The sequence below is a fragment of the Ambystoma mexicanum genome, chromosome 12, assembly GCF_040938575.1.
Source record: "Ambystoma mexicanum isolate Mex_15411 chromosome 12, UKY_AmexF1_1, whole genome shotgun sequence".
In the NCBI taxonomy this organism is placed as follows: Eukaryota; Metazoa; Chordata; class Amphibia; order Caudata; family Ambystomatidae; genus Ambystoma; species Ambystoma mexicanum.
In genome coordinates this window covers 447,963,288-447,989,799 of record NC_090936.1, presented here as the reverse complement: position 1 = coordinate 447,989,799, position 26,512 = coordinate 447,963,288, and the positions used below count along the sequence as shown (strand labels likewise).

The 26,512-nt window shown below is 45.8% G+C and overlaps 1 protein-coding gene across 2 annotated transcripts in view; it reads right to left on the bottom strand.

Annotated features, from left to right (window-relative positions):
* CECR2 (CECR2 histone acetyl-lysine reader) overlaps positions 1–26,512 on the bottom strand; it is a 513,194-nt gene that overhangs the window by 34,229 nt on the left and 452,453 nt on the right. For both annotated transcript variants that reach the window (XM_069628656.1, XM_069628657.1), the window contains 3 exons: positions 23,320–24,130; positions 11,631–13,017; positions 10,732–10,819 (listed from right to left, as the gene is read on the bottom strand). In XM_069628656.1, the coding sequence (XP_069484757.1) occupies positions 10,732–10,819; positions 11,631–13,017; positions 23,320–24,130 (2,286 nt within the window). The remainder of the gene's footprint in view (positions 1–10,731; positions 10,820–11,630; positions 13,018–23,319; positions 24,131–26,512) is intronic.

Below are 26,512 nucleotides of genomic sequence, written 5' to 3'. Positions count from 1 at the left end.
GTGTCCCAATGAGAAGGATCTCCGCCTTACTGCCATTAAGATATAGCCACACAGCATGCCTGTATGGCGGACAGACAATTGGGGATAAGAGGAGGAAGAAGAGGTAGAAGAGCGAAGTTTGAATGAGAGCTGTGTCATCAGCATAACACTGGAAATTAGGAGAGAAGGGGGCGATCAGATGTGCAAGAGGAACAAGATGGATATTGAAGAGCCATGGCGATAGGATAGAGCCCTGGGGGACGCTACAAGTAAAGGTGGTGGAGGAGAAAAGGCCCAGTTACAACTGGGAAGGGCAATTGGTGAGGAACCACCACACAAGCATAACATGTGTGGTGGGGCAAGGTAGTCCTGGTGGACTGTGTAGTTAGAGTAGCTGGTTGGAACAAATGTCTGTCGTAGGGGAGTCAATTCCTGATTTTTAGAGATGCGTGTACCGCATGATTGCGGGTCTGACCTTATTGGCGGTCTACGGCTTAGGAGTTCCTGTATTCCCGGGAAAGAGCCCATGCAGTGTGGATACAACAGTAGACGCTGGAGAGGATTACAGGGGAGTGAGGTGGTGCAGTGTGCATTTTGGTGGTTGGTGAGGAGGTAGCGTCCTTGCTAGGGGCTTCGGTGCGCGGACTGTGGCCCTGCTCAGGATTGTGAGGAATATCTGGAAGCCGGATAGACATACCACTGTGGGGAAGACGGGCCGCAACATAGGTGTATTGGAGGTAGGGCCCTCAGGAGGAACATGGAGTTGTGAGCCCTGGCAAGTGGCTAGCACACATGTCAAGCAGGAGCAATGGAAACTAGAGCAAGCAGACCAGAATAGATGCTTATGCTTGTAAGAGCAGCGCCGGGCCTTCGGCGGAAGAACGGATGGTGAGGGTTCGGGCTTCGGTGGAGAACAAGGTAGAAGAGGGTCAGATACTGGTGACTACTGCTGCACTGCAGACGTACCTGGAGAGGAAGACTGATGAAGATTAGACATTGGACTCCTCAGACAGGCCGTGACAGGATAGGCGTGGTGGAGCAGTAGGTAGATGAGAAGACAACGAACACCAAGGTTACAAAATCGGACATACAGGAACTACTGACGAGGGTGAGAGTTCTGGAAGGCCGGGCTGAGGACGCAGAGGGCAGAGTGAGAAGAAATAATAGAATACTGGGCCTGCTGAAGGGAGAGGAGAGAGGTTATAATACAGCTTATGTTGAAAACCTACTGTTGCAACAGGTGGGTGCGGGCACATTGACGAAGTGCTTCACTGTCGAATGAGCACAGATTGTGGATTATAAAGCCTCCTCCTGGAGCCCCCCTAAGTCACCCCCCACTCCCTCTCCAAGACCAATAATGACCAAAATCATGAACTATAAAGGACAGAACGCATACTAGCTTACTTTATGATATGATATATGATATGGCATTTGTAACGCGCCTATACACAAGTGTTTCAAGGCGCGAGATTTAGAGATGGAGGTGTCATACAAGGTTGTGAGACAATCTGCCAAACGAGCTTTTAACAACAAGCGAGAAGCCCTTCTTGAAAGGAAAAAGAAAAACACTGCCAATCATGACACCCCTTTGGTGTTTGTCAATACCTTTAGCAACATGTCCTATAAAGTTAAGAACATTATATGCAAAAACTGGAAAAAGACTATGAATAGCCCAGTACCTTTGATAGCCTTTAAAAAGAGCACTAACATTCGTAATCTTGTCATGAAAAACGACATACACAAGGTGGTCAATCATGAGGGCGCCCAAAGTACTTTGTGGGGTCTGCCCCGTGTGATGGGACATCATCCGTGTGGAGAATGTGTTATGTGCCCTTTTACTAAGAAAATGACTTCTGTTGATTTGGGTTTAACTACAGAATGGTCTTTGAAAGAACATACTAATTGTAAAACGGAGAATGTAATTTATTTGATTAAATGCCCATGTGACCTAATTTATATAGGCAAAACCAACAGAAAGTGCAAGACTCGCATGATCGAACACAGGAGCCGTTTGAAAAATCATATTGATGAAGCTCCTCTAGTAAAACATTTCGATGAGAAAGGACACACATTCTCGGACTTTGAATGGTGTATCCTCAAAAAGATTAAAGGTAGAACCCAAGACGAAATCAATAGAAAATTGATTAATTTGGAACAGAAGCTGATTTTTCTTACCAATAGTCACATTATAGGATTAAATGAAAATATAGAGTGGCATAATATTAGATAAGAGAGCTTGGTGTCACAGTGATAGGGCTCATGAAATCATTGGAGTGTTGCACTTACTGGGGGTTCCAACTGTGGGGGAATATCAATCTCTATATGTAGAAACAAAGAACTATATATCTGGTGGTGAATTAATGATTGCACAAACCTCTTGTTGGTGTATTTCATCGGTGATTGCTTCTAATTTGGTAAATCCTCATTGAGAGAGGTGACTCTGTGGTTTCTCTTTGACCGTTGGACATGATCGGGTCAGGGGTTTTCCCGCTGTAAGTGTGACTAGAATCACCCAGATGGTTGGCCTATAGTCTCTTTGACTTCTGTGATGGTCATTGGGTGAAAGAATTTCGGTAAGTTACCCCGTTTTCTTTCATTTTGGTGTTGCTACTTTTGAGCTCTAGATGTACCTTTGAGGTTATTGTGGTAGGCACTCTGTTGGCCCGTGTACACGTGGGGTTGTTGTGAGATCCCCATTTGTTTTCCCCGTAGCAATGGTAGCTTGGCAACCTCGCTATCACTAGGGATTTTTGAGCCCGGCTTTACTTTTGCGTGAAGGGTGCGTGATAACCTATTATGTCACCGCGCGACAACTAGCGTGATGTCATCACGTTATGCCACTTACGCGTAAGGAGGATTCGTGTACGGTTGTTGGTAGAACTGGCGGTGGACGCGTCCGCCGGCCCCTGATCTCGAATTTCTATACGTGGCTGCCTACTAGGAGTGTATCCATCAAATTGTAGGTAAGAGCTAGGAATGTTGTCTAATTACTCGAGTCCTATATGGGGATACTCCTTTACATTTTGCTGATCTAGCATTGTACTATTACAGAGCGAGAGGTTTACATCCGTGAAGAGGAAGAGGCCGTATTCAGATGGACTGATTAGAACATATATTTGTTGGCTTACAAGAGCCTGAGATAGGTAAGAACTCTCCTTTGAGTTGGATGAGAGGAATAATGGATATTTGGTTGGATAATGAAATCTATCTTCCACTCCCTGTATTTTAGGCACCTGTAGGTCTAGAGGAATTGGAAAGGGCTACCACGACTGAGACTTGGCTGGATCTAGGAAAAGAACAGCTTCCACATCCCATGGTGAGCAATCTATATAGTAGAACTTCTATTTTTGGGTTGTATTAGTATCCTACTGGTGATTGAGATGCTAAGATTCCTTTTACTCAGGGGAAAGAACGGCTATTATGAGTCAGAGAGATCTACATTTTAGCTTTGGGGTAGGTTTTTCGTGGTACTTAATGCTGAATCCCTCTTGCTTTTGCAGTGAAGAGCCATAAATGGGTTGGCTTTTGAAGTCCAAGTTATATATTTCTTGAGACCCTTGACCAGGTGTATGATTTACTGTATACTTGGTACCCTATTGGTGATTAGGGTGTGGCTATGGTGATTAATTAAACCGATTATGCCGGTGTTAGTGATACATGTTTGTCTCTTTTTTTCCCTTAGAAATAGCAAGTTGTTGGTTGAATAGGAAGAATCTACCTGAAGCACAGGATTACTTCTGCCCCTGATGAATGTCCGGTTATTGAAAACACAGAGGACAGAAACTTATATAAGTTGGGCTGTGACACACAATGGGAAATGAGATCAATTAAGTTGCCATTGTTGTGTTATGCTGATCTATTTGTCGGCATAAATGTTTCGATACTGTGAGGTGGAATGTTTTTAACATGTATATGACTATGTTATGTGTATATGTTTTTTAAACAATTTTTGTATTACTTGTGCCGAATTAGAGATTAATATATTAAAAATGATATTTTTTGACAATACTGCTTTATGTCCATTGAGAATACATAATGCAGCCTATATTGATGTAGCGGCTGTTATTTAAAATTGCTTTCTGAGGGGACATGTTCATTGTTTGATATAGTTTGTTGTATATTCCTTCCTTTTGTTGACATACATGTTATACATCCTCACTTAGTAGGAGGGATTATCACCAGAGCGTGGGGTTACCCCTGTAGAAGAGTATCCATTCAGAGAGTGTCAGCAGGTGCTGTAGAAAGGCAGTCCCCTTTTTTGAAAGTACAGAGGAAGCAAACATGTGGATGGACATGTCCCAAGTGCCTCAGCTTGGCGATAAGCGTGATAACAGGAAGCAGAGGACATGAAAAATGGCACCAGGGAAAACATTTCCGGGTCACACTGTTTGAGGTGACAATGATACACTGAAGAGCGGTAGGACGTGACTCGGCTGTGGACTAAGGGTTCCATCTTGAGCCTTATGGGACAGGCTGTACGTTTGGCTGCCGCACCCCCGCAAATGTTCCCATTAGGACACTCGTTTCCCCCCCTCTCTTTCTTCAAGGTGCCCAGCCGCTGCACTGAAATACTGGAGGGGTAGGGGGCAGGATAAGCATCAAAGCCTCAATGTGTTACACATTATCAGGCTGTTTTGTGTTTTTGACATTGGGTTAGGTTGTTTGATGCACTGCTTCAAGGATACATTGGGGAGCTCAACAGTTACTGCACTGTTGGTCATGCAACTCGCCCAGGAGACAATGCCGACAGGAAGGAAAACAATGTGGGCACCAGTCGTAATCCTTATGGGGAAGTCAGATTGTGGTTATAGGTGGGAAGATCGTGGGTCCATGGACGAATGGGACACACAATGCGGTGGTGGGCTTCGAAGGTGCATCGAAATGGCAGGGGATGTGAGAATCTTGTACTGGAATGCCAGGGGGCTTAATAGTTTCATAAAGCAGTAACAAGGAAACACATTTGTGCAGTAAAGGGGTGGAGTTTTCTCTGTTACAGGAGACACATCTCACATTGGACTGACAGAACAAGAAACGAAGGCTAAAAAATGGGGCGCATTGCGATGTACATTCACAACATGCCATGGGGGTTTTCACATGTATTGCCTCATCAGTACCTTTCAAATGGTTGGGAACGAAACACGAGGAACGGATGATTATTGTTCATTGTTTCTTGGAGAATAGAGAGGTATGCATCATAAACGTGTGCACACCCAACCATGATGCCACCGCCTTCTTTAAATCATTTCCTAGACTAGCGCCATACCAGGGCGCCATGTGGCTATGGGGCTATGGGGCAGGGACTTACTGTACGATTGACCCAAAATAGATGGGTCTGATACTAATATGTGCAACTGACCCCACCAGCTAGGATACTGGGATCCCTCCTTCTGAATCTGGGACTCCGGGAAGTATGGAGAACAATTTATGGTGACAACAGGGTTTAGTCACATTATTTGTACCCACATGTTGTGCACACGTGCATTGATTACATATTCATGAAGGAAGAGAGCATAGGTGAATTTACCAATGATGAACATGTGGTGAGATTCCTTTCAAATCAAGCCCCTCGGAGGGTAATGTGATGAATCCTGCAGAGTCGTCACTGATTTCCCGATTTCACCTCATCTGTATATTACACATGCACACCACCTCCTGTCTGATGTTTTTGTGCTAACCAAAAATCCCAAACAAAATCACCTTTGAAGTCCTATGAACTCCAAATCCCATAAAGCCTCAAGTACTGAGACGAAGAGAAAGAAGGAGTTAATATGAATGAATAGAAACACTAATCTGAAAACGCAAGCTAGTTGTTGCAATGAGAATCCACTGCGGGACATTTAAAAATGGGGTCAGCGAGAGAGAAGCCGAATGGAAGGAAGCAGAAACCCGGTCCGTGCTGGTGAAAGCAGGCATTCTAAGACTAACCCATGAAGCAGTACAGTCTCTAAACAGGCACCGTCAGAGGACCACTGGGGATCCAGGAGCAACCGCCAAGCTACTGTCAGCGCAGTACAGTCCAGAAGCAGCAGGCTTACTAATGCAGAGCCAGTGGAAGAGTCTGTGGAGTGGAGAACGCCATCCTGAGGTGAAAGCTGCACCACAGCAACGTGCCACATGTCGGAGGCATTGCCAGACATCAGTGAGTCTGTCCGGAGATGTTGGGGACGCGGGCCATACCTACAGGCATGTGAGCCATTAAGAACTTATTTTGAATACCGATCAAGTAGAAAACAGACAGAATTTGCCCAAAGTCTCATGTATGAGATGTCAACATGGGGATGGTTGGAGTAAGTACTGAAACAAGCCAATGAATGCCCATGAGAGTTAAAGACAAAACTTGAACAAATCTCGACCCACGAGATGCCAATGTGGGGAAAGTTGGGACAAGTATCTCAAGCCAAAAAAGTATATAGAGTGAAAGAATAAAAAACTGCTATGCTGGAAAAAAGTGACAACATTAAAAAGAAACCCTGGTGAAAGAAAAATATCAATCAAGCAGTGAGTATTTGGGGAGAAGATACCTGGCAGGGGAGTATACCAGGTAATCCATTTGAAATACACAAATGACAGACATTGTGGTCAGATAACTGGCAGGAGAGTATACCAGGGGCTCGGATAGACCTACAACAGGATTTCTGACAGGGGAGAATACCAGGAGGTTCTCAGTAAGAAGTTAGTTTTAAAAGAGCCACTTTCACCATCCCTAAGGAACCAATGCTTGAAAAAGAATTGCCATTGTTAGGAAGTGGCTGTTTGAAAGACCCTTGCCATCCTACTAGAGACATCCATAGGAAGGGAACGACCCTCTGGATCCAAAGATTATTTTGTTGAATTAATTTATTTACTTTTAAACACTTTTTGCCAAGCCTGAACCAGAGAAGTTTTCCTTACACTTTCATTTTTTAGTGTGAAGGTCAATTTAATGTTTCGGACACAAGGACAGTGTATATAATTTTGACAATGAGACACAGACAGATCTTTAGTTTCCTAGGTAGGGCAAATCTTTAGGATAGGGGCAGATGGGTCTTTATCCAACCCTTTCACCTTAATAATCATGTCTGATGTTGAAAACACCTACACTTTGTGTTCACCCATCATTTCTGACCCCCCTCACAGTAACCTGGCACAGGAAGATGAGCAGACAGCCGATGCCCGACCTGGAGGCTGAGGCACTTTTGCATGGGCCATTTAGGAATCACATTGGGGATAAACTAGATTAATTCTTTGAGTTCGACTCAGGTACCCTGATTTGGGAATGTCTGGGAGGACTTAACAGTGGTCCTACTGGGGGGAGGTAATTGGTAAAATGGGTGGCATCAGGGAAGACCTGTCAGAGAGGATCACCAAATCTGAGGTGAATATACGACCGGAAGGGAGAACGCAAGCACAGGGAGAGGGAGGGAGGGGAGAAGACGTGTGTTACTGAAACAGGAATGTATGGCAGATTGGGTAAATAAGATTAAAGTAAATACACAGAGAAATTACACGAGGAAGGGAACAAACCAGGGAGGATGCTAGTATGTTTAAGTAGAGGAGGGACAAGGGCAATGATCAACGCTGTTAATGATTAATGTGGTGAAACTGTAAAAGCACAAAATGTGATAAATGACATTTAGTAGATACTAAAAACTATTGTACAGAATAGGAAGTTTAATAAATTCTACTCGCTGCGCGGGTACCTATTAATTGAGTTGTTTTATCAAAAATGATACTCAATACATTTCTGTTCATCTTGAAGACATCGCCAACACGTGTTTCAACCTTTTCATCAGGGCATTAGAACATCTTTCCTCTTACAGTTCATTCTAAAAATGTTTATTTTTGTGACTTCCTCAATCTCCTTATGTCAATTTCTCAATCTAATCATTTCCAAGTAAAAACACAGGTGTTTATCTGAATATTGTTCACCATTATTCTCAATTGTCGAAACCTAATCAAAAACATGCATATCTAGTCGCTCAGCTCCTTTATCTCAAAAGTGATTTCCATATGTCCCAATGTGTTTCCAGATATGCTTCCTGCTCACCAATCCTTTAGTATTCAGCTTTCTGCTGCGTTCCTTGCGCCGCGCGGAACAGCAGAAAGCTGAATGCAGAAAGAGCCAATGCGAAATGGGCATCTGAGTTGGGCAAAGTGTTCATGGACGGTGAATGGGTTACGGTTCTACAGTACACAAAGAGGGTATCTAGGAGTGTCAGGTTCAAGTTTGCACAGCTTAATGTGAGGCAAAGAATATATCCCAATTTAGGGGTGCCAGCACACAATGTTGTTCCCGGTGTGGTGACAAACAATCTGACATGCTAGATGTGTTCTGGTCATGCCCAGTGATCAGCTTTCTGGTCTGGGATCACAGAGTGGCCCGTGAGGGGGATAAAAATACAGACATGGCCGCCAGAGACGTGCCTGTTGGGGGTATTCCCACACAAAGACCCACCTGATGAGAATGAAGGACCCCATGAATACTGGGCAAACTTAGGATATCAATGGCATGGAAGAAAGCATCAGGCCTGAGTATAGATGCTTCGTGGGGAGATCTGGAGCGATGGGCTATGGCTGAAACTGTGGTAGGGCACAGAGAAGTAATCGGATGTGGCAGGCTGGAACACTGCAACATAGGCAATGTTCACACCCTCCAACACTATGCCACCCTGAATCTGAAATAATTGTGAGGTATCTTTGGGGTGAAGTCTGCTAGGGCATGGGGTGGGGACAACAGGTTATCGTGCTTCAAGGGCATTAGCTAGTTTTAGTTGATGCAATGGAAGCAGTGTATGCCAAGTTACTAAGGTTTTATTAGTTTATGTACGTTTGTTTATTTGTATGGCGCACCCAATCCAGATGTAACTGTTCTTGTCGAGAGCATTCATATAACTATGCCAATAGGCGTAACTATGGTTTGTTTTGTAAAACTGTAACAGACTTTGCTACGATGAAATGCAAAATGAAAAACTGGTTTTAAAATGAAATGAATAGTACTTCCCCCTTTCTGAAGATTCATTTTTGCGTGTGTATATATAAAACAAACCAGTATTTGTATTCAACTCCCAGAGTCTAAGTGTTTCTTTGGACCATATGTATGCTACAAGTTCTTTGTACCTTCCTACAGCCGGTTCTCCCTCCAAAGATCATCCTGGCTGATCTGCCATTGCTACCATACCTTGAGTGGTACAGGGCTATACTAGTAGTTGGAGTTCTTGCCAGGTAGAGCCGTAGAAAATCCTTGGGTAGTGGACTTTAATAAACTCCCAACAAGCCTTTGTAAAGCCTGACCCTGTGGCTATACGAGAACACCTGCAGGCTGAAGTGGTTCTTACCGTAATAATCCATCAGAAGCCAGAAACCTAGGAGGCTGGGGAAAGGGACAATCGAAAATCAGTTTACAAGAAAGCCCACAGCCTTATGGGTATAAAAGAGGCTGCAGGCAGTCATTTGGCAAAGGTAGACATACCTACTGTTGCTCCCTATTTGGATGGGGGCTGCTGCGTGGCTCAATGAAGCTTTTGCAGGCTGCTTAACAGGAAGAATTGGAAATTCCAGGTACTACATCCCTGAGAGAGGAGGAAGACTCCACCTGGGAGAAGGTGAAGTGCTATTGTACATTGTTAAACAGACTGGCATCTAAAGGCTAGAAGAGAAAGTCCTAGAGGAAGTGCCTGCTGAGAGTTAAGAGTTCAGAGTCCATTTAAAGCAAACTGGACAACAGTGACCTGCAGAGGATGACACACTGGAGAAATCCTGAAGAAGGAATTTGTGACGAAAAAACCTTGTGGAGCGTGCACAAGGAGAACCTGGTTACCTGGTCTAGAGAGACCTGGTGAGAGGGCCAGAAGAAACCTGAGACTTGTGAGCGAAGCCTGGTGAGGAGGAACCAAACTCATGGGAAAGAGCCAGTCAACAGAAAAACCTGCAATGTTGTGAGTATTCTTGAGGGAGGTTGGCAGCCGGTTTGGTTTTGGGCCGGACATTATAGTGATAGGTTAGGGATCTTTCGCTTAGCAGGAATTTGGACTTTGTGTCATACAGTCCTGGGTTAGCCTGGTGATTACCAATACTGCTGAAAATAAGATTTTGGATTATTCAGGTTAGCCATCTGATTTATCTTTTGTGTTGGAAAGCCTAAGGTGTCCTCTGAGGGACAAGGACTGATCAACTCAAAATAGAATCCAAACCTATTCCTAAACACTTGAGGATGGGAACACCTAAACCCCCTAACTTTGTGCTGACAAGTCTGCGACACATTATCTACAGGTATTCTTTTTGGTTAGAAGTCATTTTCCTTAGGTCCTACAGGCGATTTACAACCCCATTCCGACACAACCTTCAAATAAAGGCTTGGTTGCACACCATCTTTGCTTTATCCTGCATGCATCATTGCTCAGCTTCGCCACAACGAGTTTTTAAGTAACTGGTCAGAGTGCAGAGAATTCCCTTCAGTCCAGGTGCCATTCACAGGTAAAACCGCTTGGTTTCTGATCCAGGAGAGTACCTCCGCCCATGCACACGTTGCACCCTATCGCATTTAGTTAGTCTCCAGTCTGACTGAACACATTACACAGGAGGGGCACACACCTTGCATTCGGTTTTGGCTTCTGCAGTGTGATGATTCCTTGTGCAATCTCCTGGAAGCACTGATCCTAGGAACTCTGGGTTGCTCAACTTTGCGGCATCAGGCATCCGTTGGACCGCATTATTCTGTTCTTGTCAACCCAACCAAAGTAACCTGGCTACCACAAACATCTAATGGTCTCTCACCTGATTCAGAGGCAGTTCTGACTTCTGAGGTATCTCTTCCCTCAGAGATGTAGACACTTTAGAAAACGGGGGCTGCTGCATTTGCATTCTAGAACCAAATGGAAATGTAGATCATCAACTATGCATGGGTTTAGTGAAAAAATGGCATCATTTCAATAAAGAGTCCTTCCATACTTGGTATGCAGTGATTATGTCCAATCACAAAAGAACTAATTCCATTACAGCAAACCCAAAATAACTAAAAAGGGGTTGGAAGTTGGGATAGTGGTTTTGGGGTGGTGGAAAAGTAGAAGAAACCAAAAAAGGGGTATTTTAGAGGGCCCCCCCCCAATAAAAAAACAACGAAAAAGGAATTCGTAATTTTGGAGTTCATTGCAATTGGATTAGTTATTTTGGATTCGATTAAATCACATGTAACATCCATACTTAAATATATCTTTTTTTGTTATTCCCTCTTTCCCCCTTCAGCCCCATCCAATCCAAGATGTGTGCTAACTTCTTAGAAAAGGGGGTGTAGGTTATCAGCGCTACAAGGCATGTTTTAATTGCATCGTACACGACTGGAAAGCAACAGCGGCAACCACAGCAGTATACAACTAGATGGGAAACTTCCCAAGTGCTTTTATATAAAAGATAATCAGTCTAGCTTTTCTACCCTACATCATACTTTTCCGTTAAGAATAAAAATCATTTGTTGCCACCAGGACATTCAAACGTCCCCTCAAATATTTATGTACATTACATTTAAAGAAGGAACCACTTTCTCTATCCAGTTCCTTACGTGCAAGCTCTACAATGGTCTCATCCAAAACAAACTGTCTTCTCCCTGCCAATACTGTTAAGGGTCAAGCCTCACGCAAGCCAAATCCACCTACTCCTCCCAAAGAGATTGGTCTTACCCAGTTTGTTGATACATGTCCTGGAACGACCCCATGCTGCCCCTTTGCTCCATCATGATGGCCTGGAAGTGCCCTCTATTCTCCTCAAGGCACCGATACATTGGCCCCTCTTGAATGAAGCCATTTGTTTGAGCAGAGGGTGGGTATCCCCTAACCTGGAAGGTACCAGAATTGTGCTGGGATGAATAAGGGGAGGCCTGCACAATGCCACTATGGGATGGAAGAGTAGTGCGGTTGAAACCAATCCCAGAGTTCAGTCGCGGGGCATTGTCCAGGAACCTCCCAGTTGGCATGGTGCATGGCCGCTTAGTAGCTACAGTCTGGTTATCGAGATCGAGAAATTCTTTGGGGCTTTCTGGTCTCTCGTCAGACTCGGGAGACTTTCCTTGCTCAGTTCCAAGATCATGATCCTCCTTTGGCACCGCTTTGGGTTCCATGTCCATCAAGTCCGGGGACAAAAGGGCCATGTTTGATACTTCACACCCTTGAAAAATAGTTGATGCTGCCTGGTTCAATGAGAAAGGGTCCCTGCCAGTGGTTGTCGCAGGCACATACCCGGTAGAGGGTGTTGGGGGAGGTACAGGCCTTTGCCACTCAGAGTAGCCCTGTTTTGGGTAGTAGATTGGCCTTTGATAGTGGTATGGAGGCTGTGTCTGGGGATGAGGTGGATGTGGTGCCTGGTAATGGAATGGCATTCCTTGTGGATATTGGGGATAGACCCCAGGATGAGGTGGAGGATGATTCTGCTGTTGGCTTTGAACCGGAAAACGTTGCGTGTGGGACCCTGGCTGAGGCTTTTCCATTCCAGGGCTAAAGACATGCAATCCTGAGTTCATAGGATAATCACCAGCCTTTGGAAACTCCATGCTGGCCTTGTAGCGGGTAGGATGTTGGTTCACAGAAGAGTCACCCATGACCGATTGTGTATCCAGGCCAGGTGTGTTTTTGTTCTGTTGTGTACAAAGTGCAGGCACTTCTGAAACCGTATTCCTGTTGCTATTTGGTGGCTGTTTTGCCTCAGCAGCAACAGAAGACATCACCCTTGTCCTACTAATGACATCAGGTGAGCCCTCACTTGTGCTACCACTTTCTGATGGAGTTCCTTCACTATATGGTGGGCTGCTCATGCTCTGTTGTGGTGGGCTTCTTACTTGGCCACCTCCTGAAACACAGTCCATTTTTCCTTGTGTGGTGCTGGATACCTTTTTTTTCACACTGCGTGGTGCTGGTTTCTTTTTTGTAGCTCCCGTACCATTTGCCACCCTGTTCAGGAGCTCTCCCTGTTGTAGGAATGCTAGACTGTTAATTTTCAAATGAGGTAGAAGTGGTGTGGGCTGCACACGATTTGCATTTTGTTCCTCCCGTTGTGGCTTCTCAGGCTGGGTAACTATTTTTTGGGAAGGAATGCAGGAGGGAGGAGAAGGATGAAGGGAATGAAAGAAAAACAAAATTATAAATTACTTAACAGGTCACAACTTAAAAAAAGATTTGCAACTGAATAGTTTTAAGTATGATGTAGGTGGTTTTTATTTATGTGATGGTGTGTTAAAGAGCCTCCAGTGGAATGGACATAGGATGTTGGCTTTCCAAGTACGGACCTCAATCGATAAGGCTATTTGAATGCACCGTTAGTTATTTCTACGAAACACCCATGGTGTCCCCATTACTCATCCACAAGAGTGGCTCAAAAACCATAACCAAAAAATGATGCGTGGAGATGAATTCTAGGAACATTTTGATTTTTTTTCGAAAATATGTTTTTGGATACAAGTTGATATATTACCTACTTAATCACAAATCATTCCCAATATTTACAATTCAATTACATCCACATTAGTGACCTAATGATTACACATCAAATTTACAATAATTCACAGAATTTACAAACATCATGAATACATTTGGTACAAAATGTAATGAAATATATGCTAGTCCATTTCATACAAAGATTACACATCAAATATCACATTTACAATAACAATTCACAAAATGTAGAGCGATAAATTCATTGGTACAACATTCAATAAAGCATATGCCTTAAAAACATGCCGGTATAACTAAAGTTCTGATAAGAAGCTGAACTAAAAGGTCGACTTGCTCTGCTTCTTGGATATGACGGAAGCAGAGCAAGTTAAACAATTTTGGAATTTTAGTCCAGTTTCTTAGAGCGGCTTTCTCAAGCACAACTAGACTGTAGAGACCCCCCAATTACTGATAGCAGGTCCATTTCTTCAAATATTAAGTTGCCTTTCCTCTGGTACTTGGCCTTAAGCACCTGGACTTTCTGAAGTACCTATTGCGATTACCACAGGAATACACGTCACTAAATTGCACTAGAAATATACACAACCCGAGATTCATTGAGCAAGTCTCATCTCCTGCTTGCCAGCATCACCACTACTGGAAATATTACCTGCTGGTACACATGCATATAGGAGACCCAGAAGCAAACAACACAGCAATACTGCTTGGCATGTGGCATACCACCACACATGAAAATCAGGTACCAACCTTTGACGGACACTGTCCCATTTCTACAACCTGCCAACCATGCACCTTGACTGTGGAACATGGACATCAACAAAAGCACTGCCAGACGGATCAGAAGCATCATGCAATAGCACCAATGGAAGATGTGTGCCCTTCAAATGTCCATAAGGTGACTCACATTTGCTATATATTCTATGTTAGAACCTCAGTTGTCACAGCAAACACATCTTTAAACACAGTTCTACAAAATGTTAAGAGTGCCTAACTGCACATGAGCTCATGGGTAAGATGGACCCAGGTCTGGACCATTCTTGCTCCTGACCGGTTTGTATCATCTGACAAATCATTCAATGTGTTTAATCAATTATTGCCTTTGTTGTATATAACACAAGTAGTAATGTAGGGGAAGCCCTCCTATACTTGCTTAACTGCACACAAGCAGTGTTCTTGTAGGCAATGTGAAAAAAGGACCTGCAATCCTCTGATCACTGTTTTTGTTTGGCTATCCTTTGCTTTTGGAAATTATTTTGCTGGTTTCAAGCATGACAAATTCTAAGGCAATTATTGAGATCCATTCAAGGAAGCACGACATGAGTATTTTACGGTGTGGTGTTCTTTAAATTCCAAGGTGCATAAGTTGAAAACAATACGTTTTTAAAGCAGTACCTAAATCACCTGTTACTGGTCCAGTATTGCTCCTACGCCACTACTTGAGCTGGGCTTGGCGCATGGGTGACATGTAAACCATGAATTTGGGTTGAAGAACCGGTAAACCATGACAGCAAGTGCAATCATGCTAAAATTAGTAGGGGGCACTTTTCAGTCATGCAAAAGCTGACTAGACAATACCATTCATGCTTTCCTAAAAGTATGTCCATGAATGGGCACTCCAGGGTTACACCCTCCAGCGACTTCAGCTGGTCAAGTGGCACAGCGAGTAGAGCGCTCGCTTTGACATCCGTGCAGAGCCTGTTAACGTAGGTTCGAATCCCGGAAGGGCCAAACTCAGCCTTTCATCCTTCCGAGGTCGATAAATGAGCACCACACACCGTGGGTAATAAGCAGCGCTCAGATACCTGAGGGTTCGTAGCGCTATATAAATGCCTAATTATTATTATTATTATTATAAGGATATAGAAAATGCAATACAAATGTAGACTGCGCTCCACAGAACATCGGAAGACTCAGCACAGGCATACAAGTGCCCAAAGTAATCTACACGAGTGAAGGCGTCCACACAAAGGGTAAGCGGTCATCAACAGGAAGCGGGTGCAGTGAGTGAATTTGTAATCTTGCCCCATTTGTTCCTGCACTACTTTTTGATGCAAACCTCTTGGCTACATACCAGCAATAAGACTCTTCAATATCCAACACAAATACAGGCGCTTAACAACAGACTTTTGTACCTGTGCGTACCCAATAAGAAGCCCGAGCTCCCCAAATCTGGTATGGAAGTAGGCATTGTATAGGGTTTTGAGATGCCATTCAATCACGGCTGCACATAACTATTTAAAGGGACCATTCTGATGACCAAGTACCTAGTTAAGAAGTTCGGTCAAATACAAGGCACAAGCAAACCTGCTCGGGCCATTTTGTCCTCCCTCCAATCCATGCTCTCTCCACTAGACCTCATTATAGTTCGCTGACACTTAGGAATGTGAGCTTTAGATTACCTGCATCCATCACCTAGCTTTCCATTGAGGAAATTGCATTGCTCTACAGCTGGTCTGATAGCATAGTGAGTAGAGCGAGCGCTCGCTTTAACATCTGTGCAGAGCCTGCTGACGCAGGTTCGAATCCTGTCAGGGCCAAACTCAGCCTTTCATCCTTCCAAGGTCAATAAATGAGCACCACACACTGTGGGTAACAAGCAGCTCTCCGATGCCCGAGGGTTCGTAGCGCTATATAAATGCTCAATTATTATTATTACGCAAAGTCTACAAAAAACAATTTAAAGTGGGGAGATCTCAATATGTACTTTTAATTTTCAAATATGTCTTGCCCTCTTTTCAGTAATAGCTCTCTACTCAGTTGTGTTCTTTATCAGATTTGAAACGGCTCCTCATGTTAGCAAGAGAGTATCTGCGTGCTTCACTCCCCAACATTAAGCCAACATTCTTAATAAAACAATTTTGAATAAAGGATATCCCTGCACTGCTACATGGAAGTGTCCACACCAGTGGTACAAGAACAAGAGGTATAACTATTGTGTAGCCGGATCCAAAAAAGGCCCAGTAAGAAACATTTAGCTTCTGGTGAATTACTGGAATAGGACACATAGTTGAAATTAAGATCTATTATGACATGCCGAACAAAAATAATCCAAAATGATAACTGCCATTCTGCCTCTTAAAAAATGATTCTCGGCAGTTCCAAAAATAGGGAATAAAGAATTCCAGTCATACAATCCAATCAATAACAGTTTCCTATTTAGTGCAGTTTGTGACATTAAAAAAAAAAAAAGTAATAAACCACATTGTGAAAACGTGACGTGGATACTTTTCGGTCCTTTTAAAATATTGGTAAAATGCGGCCATCTAAATGATTTTAAAATGTTTGTCCATCTATACTAGCTCACCATAAGGTTCCGTTAACGCTATGTTGTTCCTGAGCAATTCATATATATGACAATGCATTACTTACCGTAAAAGCATTTCTGATGGTTGTATCTGCTTAGATTCACATGCTGTGCATAGGTCTGACATCCAGTGGTCACTGCGGAGTATTGCATTTTGTTTTTCGTAGTCGAAAAGGGACGTCGACAAGGCGTGTCTGAAATACTATCCCTATAGTGACGTGCGTTGTACCCACAATCCCTCACGCGTCGAGGTCCCTCTGTTTGTATTTTTCTGCCCTGAGGGAGCCTTCTAGACGTGAGTGAGTACAGAAAAGAGATATAAAAGGAAGTCTATGTTCCTTCCATCCGAGCGGGGAGGAAGGGTGGGCGCATGTGAATCTAAGCAGATACAACCATCATAAATGCTTTTACGGTAAGTAATGCATTGTCTTCTGATGTTTGTTAATCTGCTTAGAATCACATGCTGTGCATAGACTAGCGAGCAGTACCCGGAGTTGGCGGTGGGTTATGAGAAGGAACAGTAGAGAAAAGATGTCTTAATACTGCCTGTCCCACCTGGGAGTCAGATCTCGAGTGTGCATCTAGACAGTAGTGTTTTGTAAAGGTGTGCACAGAACTCCAGGTAGCCGCTTTGCAGATGGACTCAAGGGGAACATTTGCAATGAATGCTATGGACGCCCCGTGCCTCGAGTAGAGTGTGCTCTTGGCTTAAAGGGCAGTTCTCTCTTAGCAAGAGTATAGCAGAGAGTGATGCATTGAACAATCCATCTAGAAATAGTGGACTTTGAAACTGCATCCCCTTCTCTTCCTGCTGCCACCGAGACGAAGAACTGATTAGTGTTCTTCAGTGGTCTGGTTCTTTCTATGTAGAGCATGACCGCTCTGCGCACATCTAGTGTGTGCAGAGTTTTTTTCTCCCAAGTTGGAAGGATTTTGAAAGAACGTTGGCAGTTCTATAGACTGGTTTACGTGGAATTTCGAGATGAATTTCGGAGCAAACCTTGGGTGCGTGCGTAGAACCACCTTATCTCTGAACTGTAACGAGGGGGTCTAGAACAGAAAGAGCCTGTAGTTCACTTACTCTCCTGATGGAGGTGATAGCTATTAGAAAAGCAGTCTTAAGAGTGAGGTGTTTAAGAGATGCTTTGTGCATGGGTTCGAATGGTGAGCCCATGAGTCTGGTTAGTACCATGTTAAGGTCCCATCCGGGAGCTGGGTCAGCTATCGGGGGGTGTATCCTCTTTACTCCCTCCATGAAGGCCTTTATAACAGGGATCTTCCACCACAACACTTTGAGTTGGGAAGTGGTGTATGCAGAAAGTGCCGCTAGGTGGACTTTAATGGAATTGAACACTAGACCTGAATCCAATAAGTGGGTCAGGTATAGAACAATATGTGTGGGAGAGCAGTCAATCGGGTTGATGCTTTTTCCTCTGCACCAGATGACAAATCTCTTCCACTTGCTAGAATAGCAGTGGCGAGTGTTAGGTTTTCTGGCTTCCCTGAGGATGTCCATGCATCTCTGCGGGAGCTGTAGATGGCCGAATTCTATGATCTCAGGAGCCAAGCTGCTAAGTTCATGTTCTGGGGGCATGGATGCAGAGTCCTGCCCTTGTCTTGTGACAGCATGTTGTATGGGCAGGGGAGTTTCACTGGGGGAGATAGAGACATCTCCATCAAGTGAGCGAACCATGGATGTCGGGCCCACATTGGGGCCACCAGTATCATGGTCACTTGTTCCTGGTGCATCTTGTGCACCACCTTGTTGAGAAGGGGAGTTGGGGGGAAAAGGGTAAACAAATTTCCCTGACCATTGCATCGACAGACCGTTCCCCTTGGATTGGTTCTGGGGGTACCTGGAGGTGTAATTTTGGCATTGTGAGTTCTCCAGGGTTGCGAACAGGTCTATTTCTGGGAATCCCCATTGTGTGAAGACGTCGAAGACGATGTCTTCGTGCAGTCGCCATTCGTACTCTTCGGGCAGGGGGAAATCTCTGCTGAGTTTGTCTGCCAGCAGATTGAGTTCCCCTGGTACATGTTGTGACATTAGGAACATGTTTTGTTTGAGAGCCCACTTCCATATATTTTGGGCCAGTTTGGACAGTCCTGGAGAGTGGGTGCCCCCCTGCTTGTTGATGTAGTACATGGCTCGGTGCTGTCTGTAAGGACCAACACAGTCTTGCCTTGTAGGTGTTCCTGGAAGGCTTTTAGCGCCTTGAACACAGCTAGTAGCTCCAGTAGATTTATGTGTTTGGATGCTACGTTCGGAGTCCACACTCCGTGAGCAGTCTGATGGGATAGGTGAGCCCCCCCCCCATCCTGTGAGGGATGCGTCTGTGGTTAGAGTGGCTTCCGCCGCGGGTGTGGCAAAAGGTTTCCCTCTTTCCAGGTTTTCCTTTGTCCACCACCGTAGCGAGAGAACCAAGGCCTGCGAGACCACCACTAGATCGTCCCATAGTCCGCTGGCCTGACACCACTGGCTGTTGAGCCACTCTTGCATAGGGCGCAGGCGCGCGTGAGGTACCAAATAAATACACGATGCCATCATGCCTAGCAAGCGCATTGCTTTGCGTACCGTCACCTCTCGACCGGTTACATATTAAGGGATCTGAAACAGCATGTTTTGGACCCTCTCGTTGGAGGGGAAGACAAGGTCGTCCTTTGTTTGAATTAGAGCCCCTAGGAATTGCTTGATTTGGCTGGGGTCTAGGCTGGACTTCTTTTCGTTGATGGAGAAGCCCAACTGGAACAAAAGGTCTACAGTCTTTTGGGTATTGGAGAAGCATGTTTCGTAAGAATCCCCTGTTATGAGCCAGTCGTCGAGGTAAGGGTAAACTGGGATGGACAACCTGCGCAGGTGGGCCGCTGCCACTGCCAGTACCTTCGTGAATACCCTTGGTGCCGATGCTATGCCGAAGGGTAGCACTCTGAACTGGTAGTGTTTGCCCTCTATCATGAACCTGAGGTATCTTCTGTGCGCTGGCAACATTCAAATATGAAAGTATGCATCTTTCATGTCCAATGTTGTCATGTAATCTCCCTGTGATAGCAGTGGGATCACTTCCTGTAAGGTCACCATACGAAACTTCTGGGGTTTGATAAACTTGTTCGCTGGGCGCAGTCTAATACAGGGCGCATGGTTAGATCCTTTTTGGGTACAAGGAAGTACACTGAATAAATAACTTCCGTTACCTGAGATAGAGGCACGACCTCTATGGCTCCTTTTTCCAGCAGTTGTACTTCTTGGAGAAGGATGGCAAGGTGTTCCGGTGTCATGCGTCGTCCCCTCGGGGGTCTGTATGTTGGGGAACCGTTGAATTCGATGCAGTATCCGTGGGCTACGGTGGAAAGTACCCAGCGGTCTGACGTTATTCCCTCCCATGCTGGAAGAAAGGATGTTATCCGGCCCCCGACCGGTGTTGCATGGGAGGGGACGCGAATCTTCGCGTCACTTGGTGTTGTTGGGGGCTTGGGAGCCTCTGGGGTGGACCCCCGACCTCTCCCTTTGCCACGGCGCTGGCCTCTTTGGCTGTACTGCCCACTATTGGTCTGGTAATTGGTGGCAGGGTACTGTTGTTGCTGATTCTGCTGTTGGCGTTGGCCACGAAAAAAGCGTTTGTTGCCATAGCCGCGTCTGGTAGTGGGGCTTAGAGATCTGGTCAAGAGTTTTGATAGTATCGAACTCTTTTTTAGCCATCTTCAGAGCCTCGTCCACCGCTTTCCCGAAGAGGTGTCTTCAACAGGTTTATTTATTAAAGACGCCTCTGTCTCCGGTTTGAACCCTGAGTTGCGCAGCCATACATGGCGTTTTAAGAGTATTCCCTGAACCAGGGAACGTCCCGCTGTCTCTGCAGCATCCAGAGAGTTCTTTACAATACTCTGGTTGACCTGGGTTCCTTCGCCAATAGTTGATAGCAGGCGTGTACGTAGTGGTTCCGGCGCTTCTTCGGCGTCTTTGCGCAGTTTGGCCCACTGCGCGTCCGCGTAGCTAGCTAGCAAAGATTTGTTGTTCGCAATTCTTGCCGAAAAGGCAGCCGAGGATGTGACTCTCTTTGCAAGGGCATATAACCTCTTGCCCTCCTTGTCAGGTGGTGCCTCGCTGGTGGACAGCAGCACCCCTGCCCTCTTCCTTATATTAGTTACTACAAGGGAATCCGGAATGGAATGTCCCCTGATGTACAGCGGGTCTGAGGGTGAAGGAGTGAAAAGTTTAACTCCTCTGATTAGTGCGGGTGTGGATAGCGAAGGGATGATTCTTCTCTTCACTGAAGCGAGGAGGGGAATGGTCTGGCTGACCGGGGGTTTCTCCTTAATTACTCTTTCCACAAAGTTTATTTCAGGAGAGATCTCCCCAGTGTCCAGTTCGAAATGTGCTGCTGCTCTGCGCAACAGGGCATTGAACGTGGGCTGATCGTCAATGGGAGACGTGTTTCTAACAGGTGAATTATCAGGAGGATTTAGGTTCAGGACATCAGTGTCCGAATATACTGATGGGGATTGCCAGGGATGAGAAGGTCCTTCTGGATTTTCTCCGAAGCCTTCTCCTACCATGTCTGGGCTGTCTTCCAGACCTTCCTCCTGGTTCTGTCCCTCTTCATCGTCCACAAATTCATCCTCCTCCTCCAAGTATTGTTCCTCACCAGTGAGGTCATACACATTATGGAAATCTGAGGCTGAGTCCTGCTGGGGATTGAATAGTCTTGGATATTTGGCCCTGGGGTCCTCCTGAGGCCCTTCTCTTGTTCTCTTGGGAGTGGGAGGGTTCTGGGTCTTCATAAACCTTTCCATTCTCTCCATACAGAGATGGAGCCTTTCCATGGTTTCATGGGGTACCCCTGAGCGGTCTAGCGGGGAAAAATTAGTGTCATCTAGCAGAAAACGGCTCGACCTCTCCCATAACGTCGAGGAAAGTGTCCCGTCGCCTTCCGAAAAGCCTTCCGGTGTGCTGGGGGTCCCCCCCGACTGAAGGGGGTAGTCCCTGTCTTTCTTCGGGCTTTTTCGGCGTGTCTTTCGACCTTTGCGTAGCGCTCGACGTGTCTTTCGCCGTACGCTTCTGGGTGTCGGCTACAACGATCCTCGCCAAGCTCTCTGTGACTCGTTTGTCAGCTGAGGGCTGTGGTTTCGACGTTACGGGTGCCGATCGTTCTACGGCGGCGTGCGCTCTCTGCTGGTGCGCGCCAGCCGATGGTTTGTGGGCGGCGCCCTTATTTGCCGAAAGCCCAGTCGCTGGTCGCGGCTGCGAGAGGGGCTTCGAACCTGAACGGTCCGAGGAGGCCGCCGGTGGAACCTGCGTCTCCTTGGGCGCTGATGCTCTCTTGGTCTTCGACGAAGAAGAGCCATGGGTTGTGTGCTTATGTGTGGTATCGTGTGCGTCAGTGTCGCTGGGGTGTTCATCCCCATAAGCAGGGCGTGAGCCGAGCCCGTCGGGGCCGGGGACAGACGACGAAGAGCGCGAGCGCTCTTTAGAGGGGTCTACGACTTCCGTAGCGGAGGTCGTGTTATCACGTTCCTCGTCACTGTCGGTGGTAGCAGCGGCGGGTGAAGAATCGGCCTTCGACATAGTGTAGGCTGCCCACCTCTTGACCCTACAGTCTTTTAGAGTCTTTGGCTTAAGAAGCCGACAAGCCGTGCAACCCTCCTCTTTGTGATCGAGGGGCAAGCAGCGGTTACACCGTGAATGCTTGTCCTTCCAAGTAAACTTGCCCTTGCAACGCGGGCAAAACCTAAAGGGTGTCCTCTCCATAGCCGAGGCAATAAATCGTGATAACGACCCGAAGGGAAAGGAAGGGGAAAAGGAAAGGCATTCTCAGAAAAGAACCAGAGATGTCCCACGACCCCACTCTCCCTACTGTATTTGGCCTGCGAGGCCAGGCCACGTGTTCGGCAACGCCGAAGGATCTCCTCCGCTCGTCCCCTCCGTCGAAGATCTTGCTCGGCGGAGACAGCTTCACAACTGCGTCGAGGGAGGGATCGATGTGTTATATATTGAATAGGAAAACGACCAAAGGTCGAGGAGATGAAATCTGCAATGTCTCTCGAGGAGCTCCGCGTAAAGGCGACCAGTAGCTGGGCGGAAAAAAACAATCTGAGGGACCTCGACGCGTGAGGGATTGTAGGTACAACGCACGTCACTATAGGGATAGTATTTCAGACACGCCTTGTCGACGTCCCTTTTCGACTACGAAAAACAAAATGCAATACTCTGCAGTGACCACTGGATGTCGGACCTATGCACAGCATGTGATTCTAAGCAGATTAACAAACATCAGAAATTAAATTAGACTGACACTGCAACAGCTCTTCAAAGTTTTGCTACAAAGAAAGAAATGGAGTTGCACTCTTAAATTGTGACCGAGGAAACATGGCCTGGAAAGCACATGCACAGACCTTGCTTGTTTACAGCTGGCTATATAGTGCAACGTCCACTATTGGCAGCAAAAAATATTTTGACAAAAAAATAATGCACTCCAAAGTTGATACTTTTGACTTCATGAAAATGTCGTACCTACATACTTTTGGAAAAGCCCAAATTTAATCTCCAGAACCTGATTGTATGTTCAATACGGCACCAAGGACAACCCACTCACATTCAATTGTCAAATGAATTTATGAATACTGTACCTCCGACGCTCCCAGTGTCTGCCATTGTTATGCTACCAGTGTCTGCCATAATCCTGAAGTCAGTCCTGTTTACTAGGCCTTGTGTTGCTGGTGGCTGTAAACCTGCAGGCGCTACATAGGGGCCCTGGGGGAAGGGCCCGGAAGCATGATGTGGAGGTGGTGGACGTGGCTGGTATGATGCACCAGGTGGGCACACACGCGAGGACAACTGCTGCATGGCGATCATCTCCGGGCTGTCCAACATAGAATCTCCCTGATCCCTCACAGGCTGAGGACCTGCAAAGGGAGGGGTTGCCATTGGCTGAGAACTGTTATGTGGCTGCAAGAACCTTTGTGGGGGAGCACCCTGAGGTAGGAAACTTGACTGGTCAGTCCAGTGGTTGGAAGGCACAGGGGGTCTTGACATGCTGGGGTCCATCATAGGTCGAAAGGTAGGAGGTGCCTGGGGTGGGTTTTGGCCCATAATGTTCTCCTCTACTGGTCCCAAGGGGGTATGGTTTACAGGAACGTGGCCTCCATTCCACATAGGACCTGGGGCTCTATTCAAGTAAGGGTACATCTGATTTGGTGGGAAGTGAGAGCCATCTGGACCAGAATTTCTCACTGGAGGTCCATTGTGCCTCGATGGAATGAATCCCTGTGGAAACTGTGGTCGAGGGTACCTGCCACCTTCTGGTGTAGGACCCCGCAATGGAGGCACAGGGCCTAGGTGTGGCGCAGGCGAGTTCATGTGGGCTGGTCCAGGGTATGCTTGTTTGTTTTCTGAGACTGGAAGTGCCTGCCCCATTTCACCTCTGAATCCGTCTGGAGGCTGTGGAGTGGAAGAAAACATTAAAAGGTCAATACATTTGTGTGGCAATTAAGGCAAATGGGGTAAAAGGTGGTTGAGAGCAGGGAGGAATATAGAGTTGAATAGGAGGCTGGGGGGATAAAAAACAAAAAAACACCTCCATTAAAAGCATTCAAAGAATGGGAGCTTTTTCAGGGGCTTCTTAAGCAGAGGAAAAACAGGGGAACAGGACCAACAGAGCCACAAGGAAAGGACGAAAGCACAAAGGGCCTTGTGGAAGGGGGAAGCAAGCACACGTGGAGCTCATGGGAAGGAAAAGCTCACATAAAGAAGCAGCATGAAGAGGCCAAGGAAGAGCAAGAAAGCAAGAAGTCTCGGCAAAGAAAGCACAAGAGTGTCCCCATGATGGGAAGAGACATTGGGCTCCTCTAAAGGAGGTGATCCTGCAAAGGGATAAAATGAAAGAAGCAGCACAAGTGATTGCCTTCCCTGGGTGAGGCCTATGAAAACCGGCAATGATTATGATGTGACAAATAGGAAAGAATAAAGTAAGCTGCTTTGCATTATTTTTAAATAACTCAAATGTGTTCATCTTTTGAGGCAAACCAACGTCTGCCTTAAAAATACATTGCTCACCATGACAATCTGGAGCATACGATTTTGAGGGCTCCTTCACAACACAACTCGTAGCGTATTCTGAAGTCATGTGAAGCCAGAAAACCAAAAATCTAGGCATAGAGTTTTAATAAGGCATGAGTATTGGCCAATGCCTTCACTCTCCACCTGCCTGACCAGTGCCTCCATCACCCAACCACATCCTCCATTCACACCACACGCCTGCAGTTCCAAGAAGAAAATACAATATACCCCAAGTCTGTTGGCAATCTGAAAGGGTATATCGATTAAGAGCTCTGAAGCAAATACAGAGCACTTTCTGTAGAATGAGGTCAGGTTCCTTCATTGTTCCAACTGGTTATAAACAGATTAACATGCAAAAGCGAATTGTCTCATCTTTTCTTTTACTGAAGACGGTTGACGAAAGCAATGTTCAGGTCTGCTCATTACAGTATTGTGGGAAAGAACAGATCCTTCCTGATACTTATGTCGATTTGAGAAGAATGTTATTTATTTTAGTGTGTCTAGAGTGGGCTAACCCGTAGATAGTGTTACAGTTTCTCACTTTGCAGAGGACACCAAAGGAGATGGCAGAAGGATCGATTGAGATTGCTGCTAGGGAGTGTGCTCACCTTATGACTAGGCAACATTGGACTCGTTGGCTACTAGAGAGGATACCAAACTCTGCAAAAGGACGAATCTCGACGATCAGTTTGACTTTGATGTCAAAAGCTTCATCACAGAGTGGCATACCAAAATAGATGAAACAAGTAAACATGCAATTATCGACGAAGGTAAGGAACACGTTACTTAGCTGTAACTCTTGTTCTCCAGCATGGGTCTTAAATGGAGTCACATGCTATGAATATTCCCAGTCAGGTGGGGAATCCTTGGTAAAAATAAAGCAGTTTAGCTTTAAGCTAAAACTGCATTGTCGCCTGTATAGCATATTGCGGTCACTTTGGGTAACATGACCCAAACCAATGAAACTCATCTTCCTTAAACTCCCCCCACACCCCTTCCCGGTGGCCATCTTCGTATTTGGTTGTGCACGCAAAGTGGCAATAGGACTCAAAAGCCCGAGGGGGGAAGGAGGGTGACCCATGCTGGAAAGAAAAAAAATGCTACAGGTAAGTAACTTGTTCCTTCTTCAGCATGGGTTCACATGCTATGGAAACGATCACACAGCAGTATATAAACACAACTACAGGAGTTGGCAATGCTCAACAGAAGCAATAAAACCTACCCCTGGAACACTCAAGAAAACAGGTTGCCTAGCACTGCTTGTCTGACACAAAACTCCACCCTAGAATCCCAGTCGACACAGTAGAACCTCGTGAAGGTGCAAGTAGACCTCTACATAGCAGCCCTGCAGATATCCAGCAGAGGAACACCAAAGAGTAACGCTGGTGTAGTTGCGATTGTTCTGGTGCGATGGGCCCTCGGTCTGCCTGGCAATGGCCTGTTGGCCAGCTGATGGCAATGCATGATGCAGCTGGAGAGCCATCTGAAGCTGGACACTTCAGATAGGGCCTTCCCATGACCCACCGGTCCAAAGTTTACAAAAAGCTGAGAAGTCTCACGAAAGTCCTTTGTGCGTGCAACACAGAATTTCAAGGCACGCGCAAGATCCAGCGAATGCAACAACCTATCAGCAGGCGTAGATGGGTTTGTAAAGAAAACTAGCAGTACCAAAGGCTTGTTTAAGTGAAGGTCTAACAGGACCTTGGGCATAAAGGACAGATGAGTCCTTGGAATTACTTTCGCTGAGTGCAACGACAAAGACGG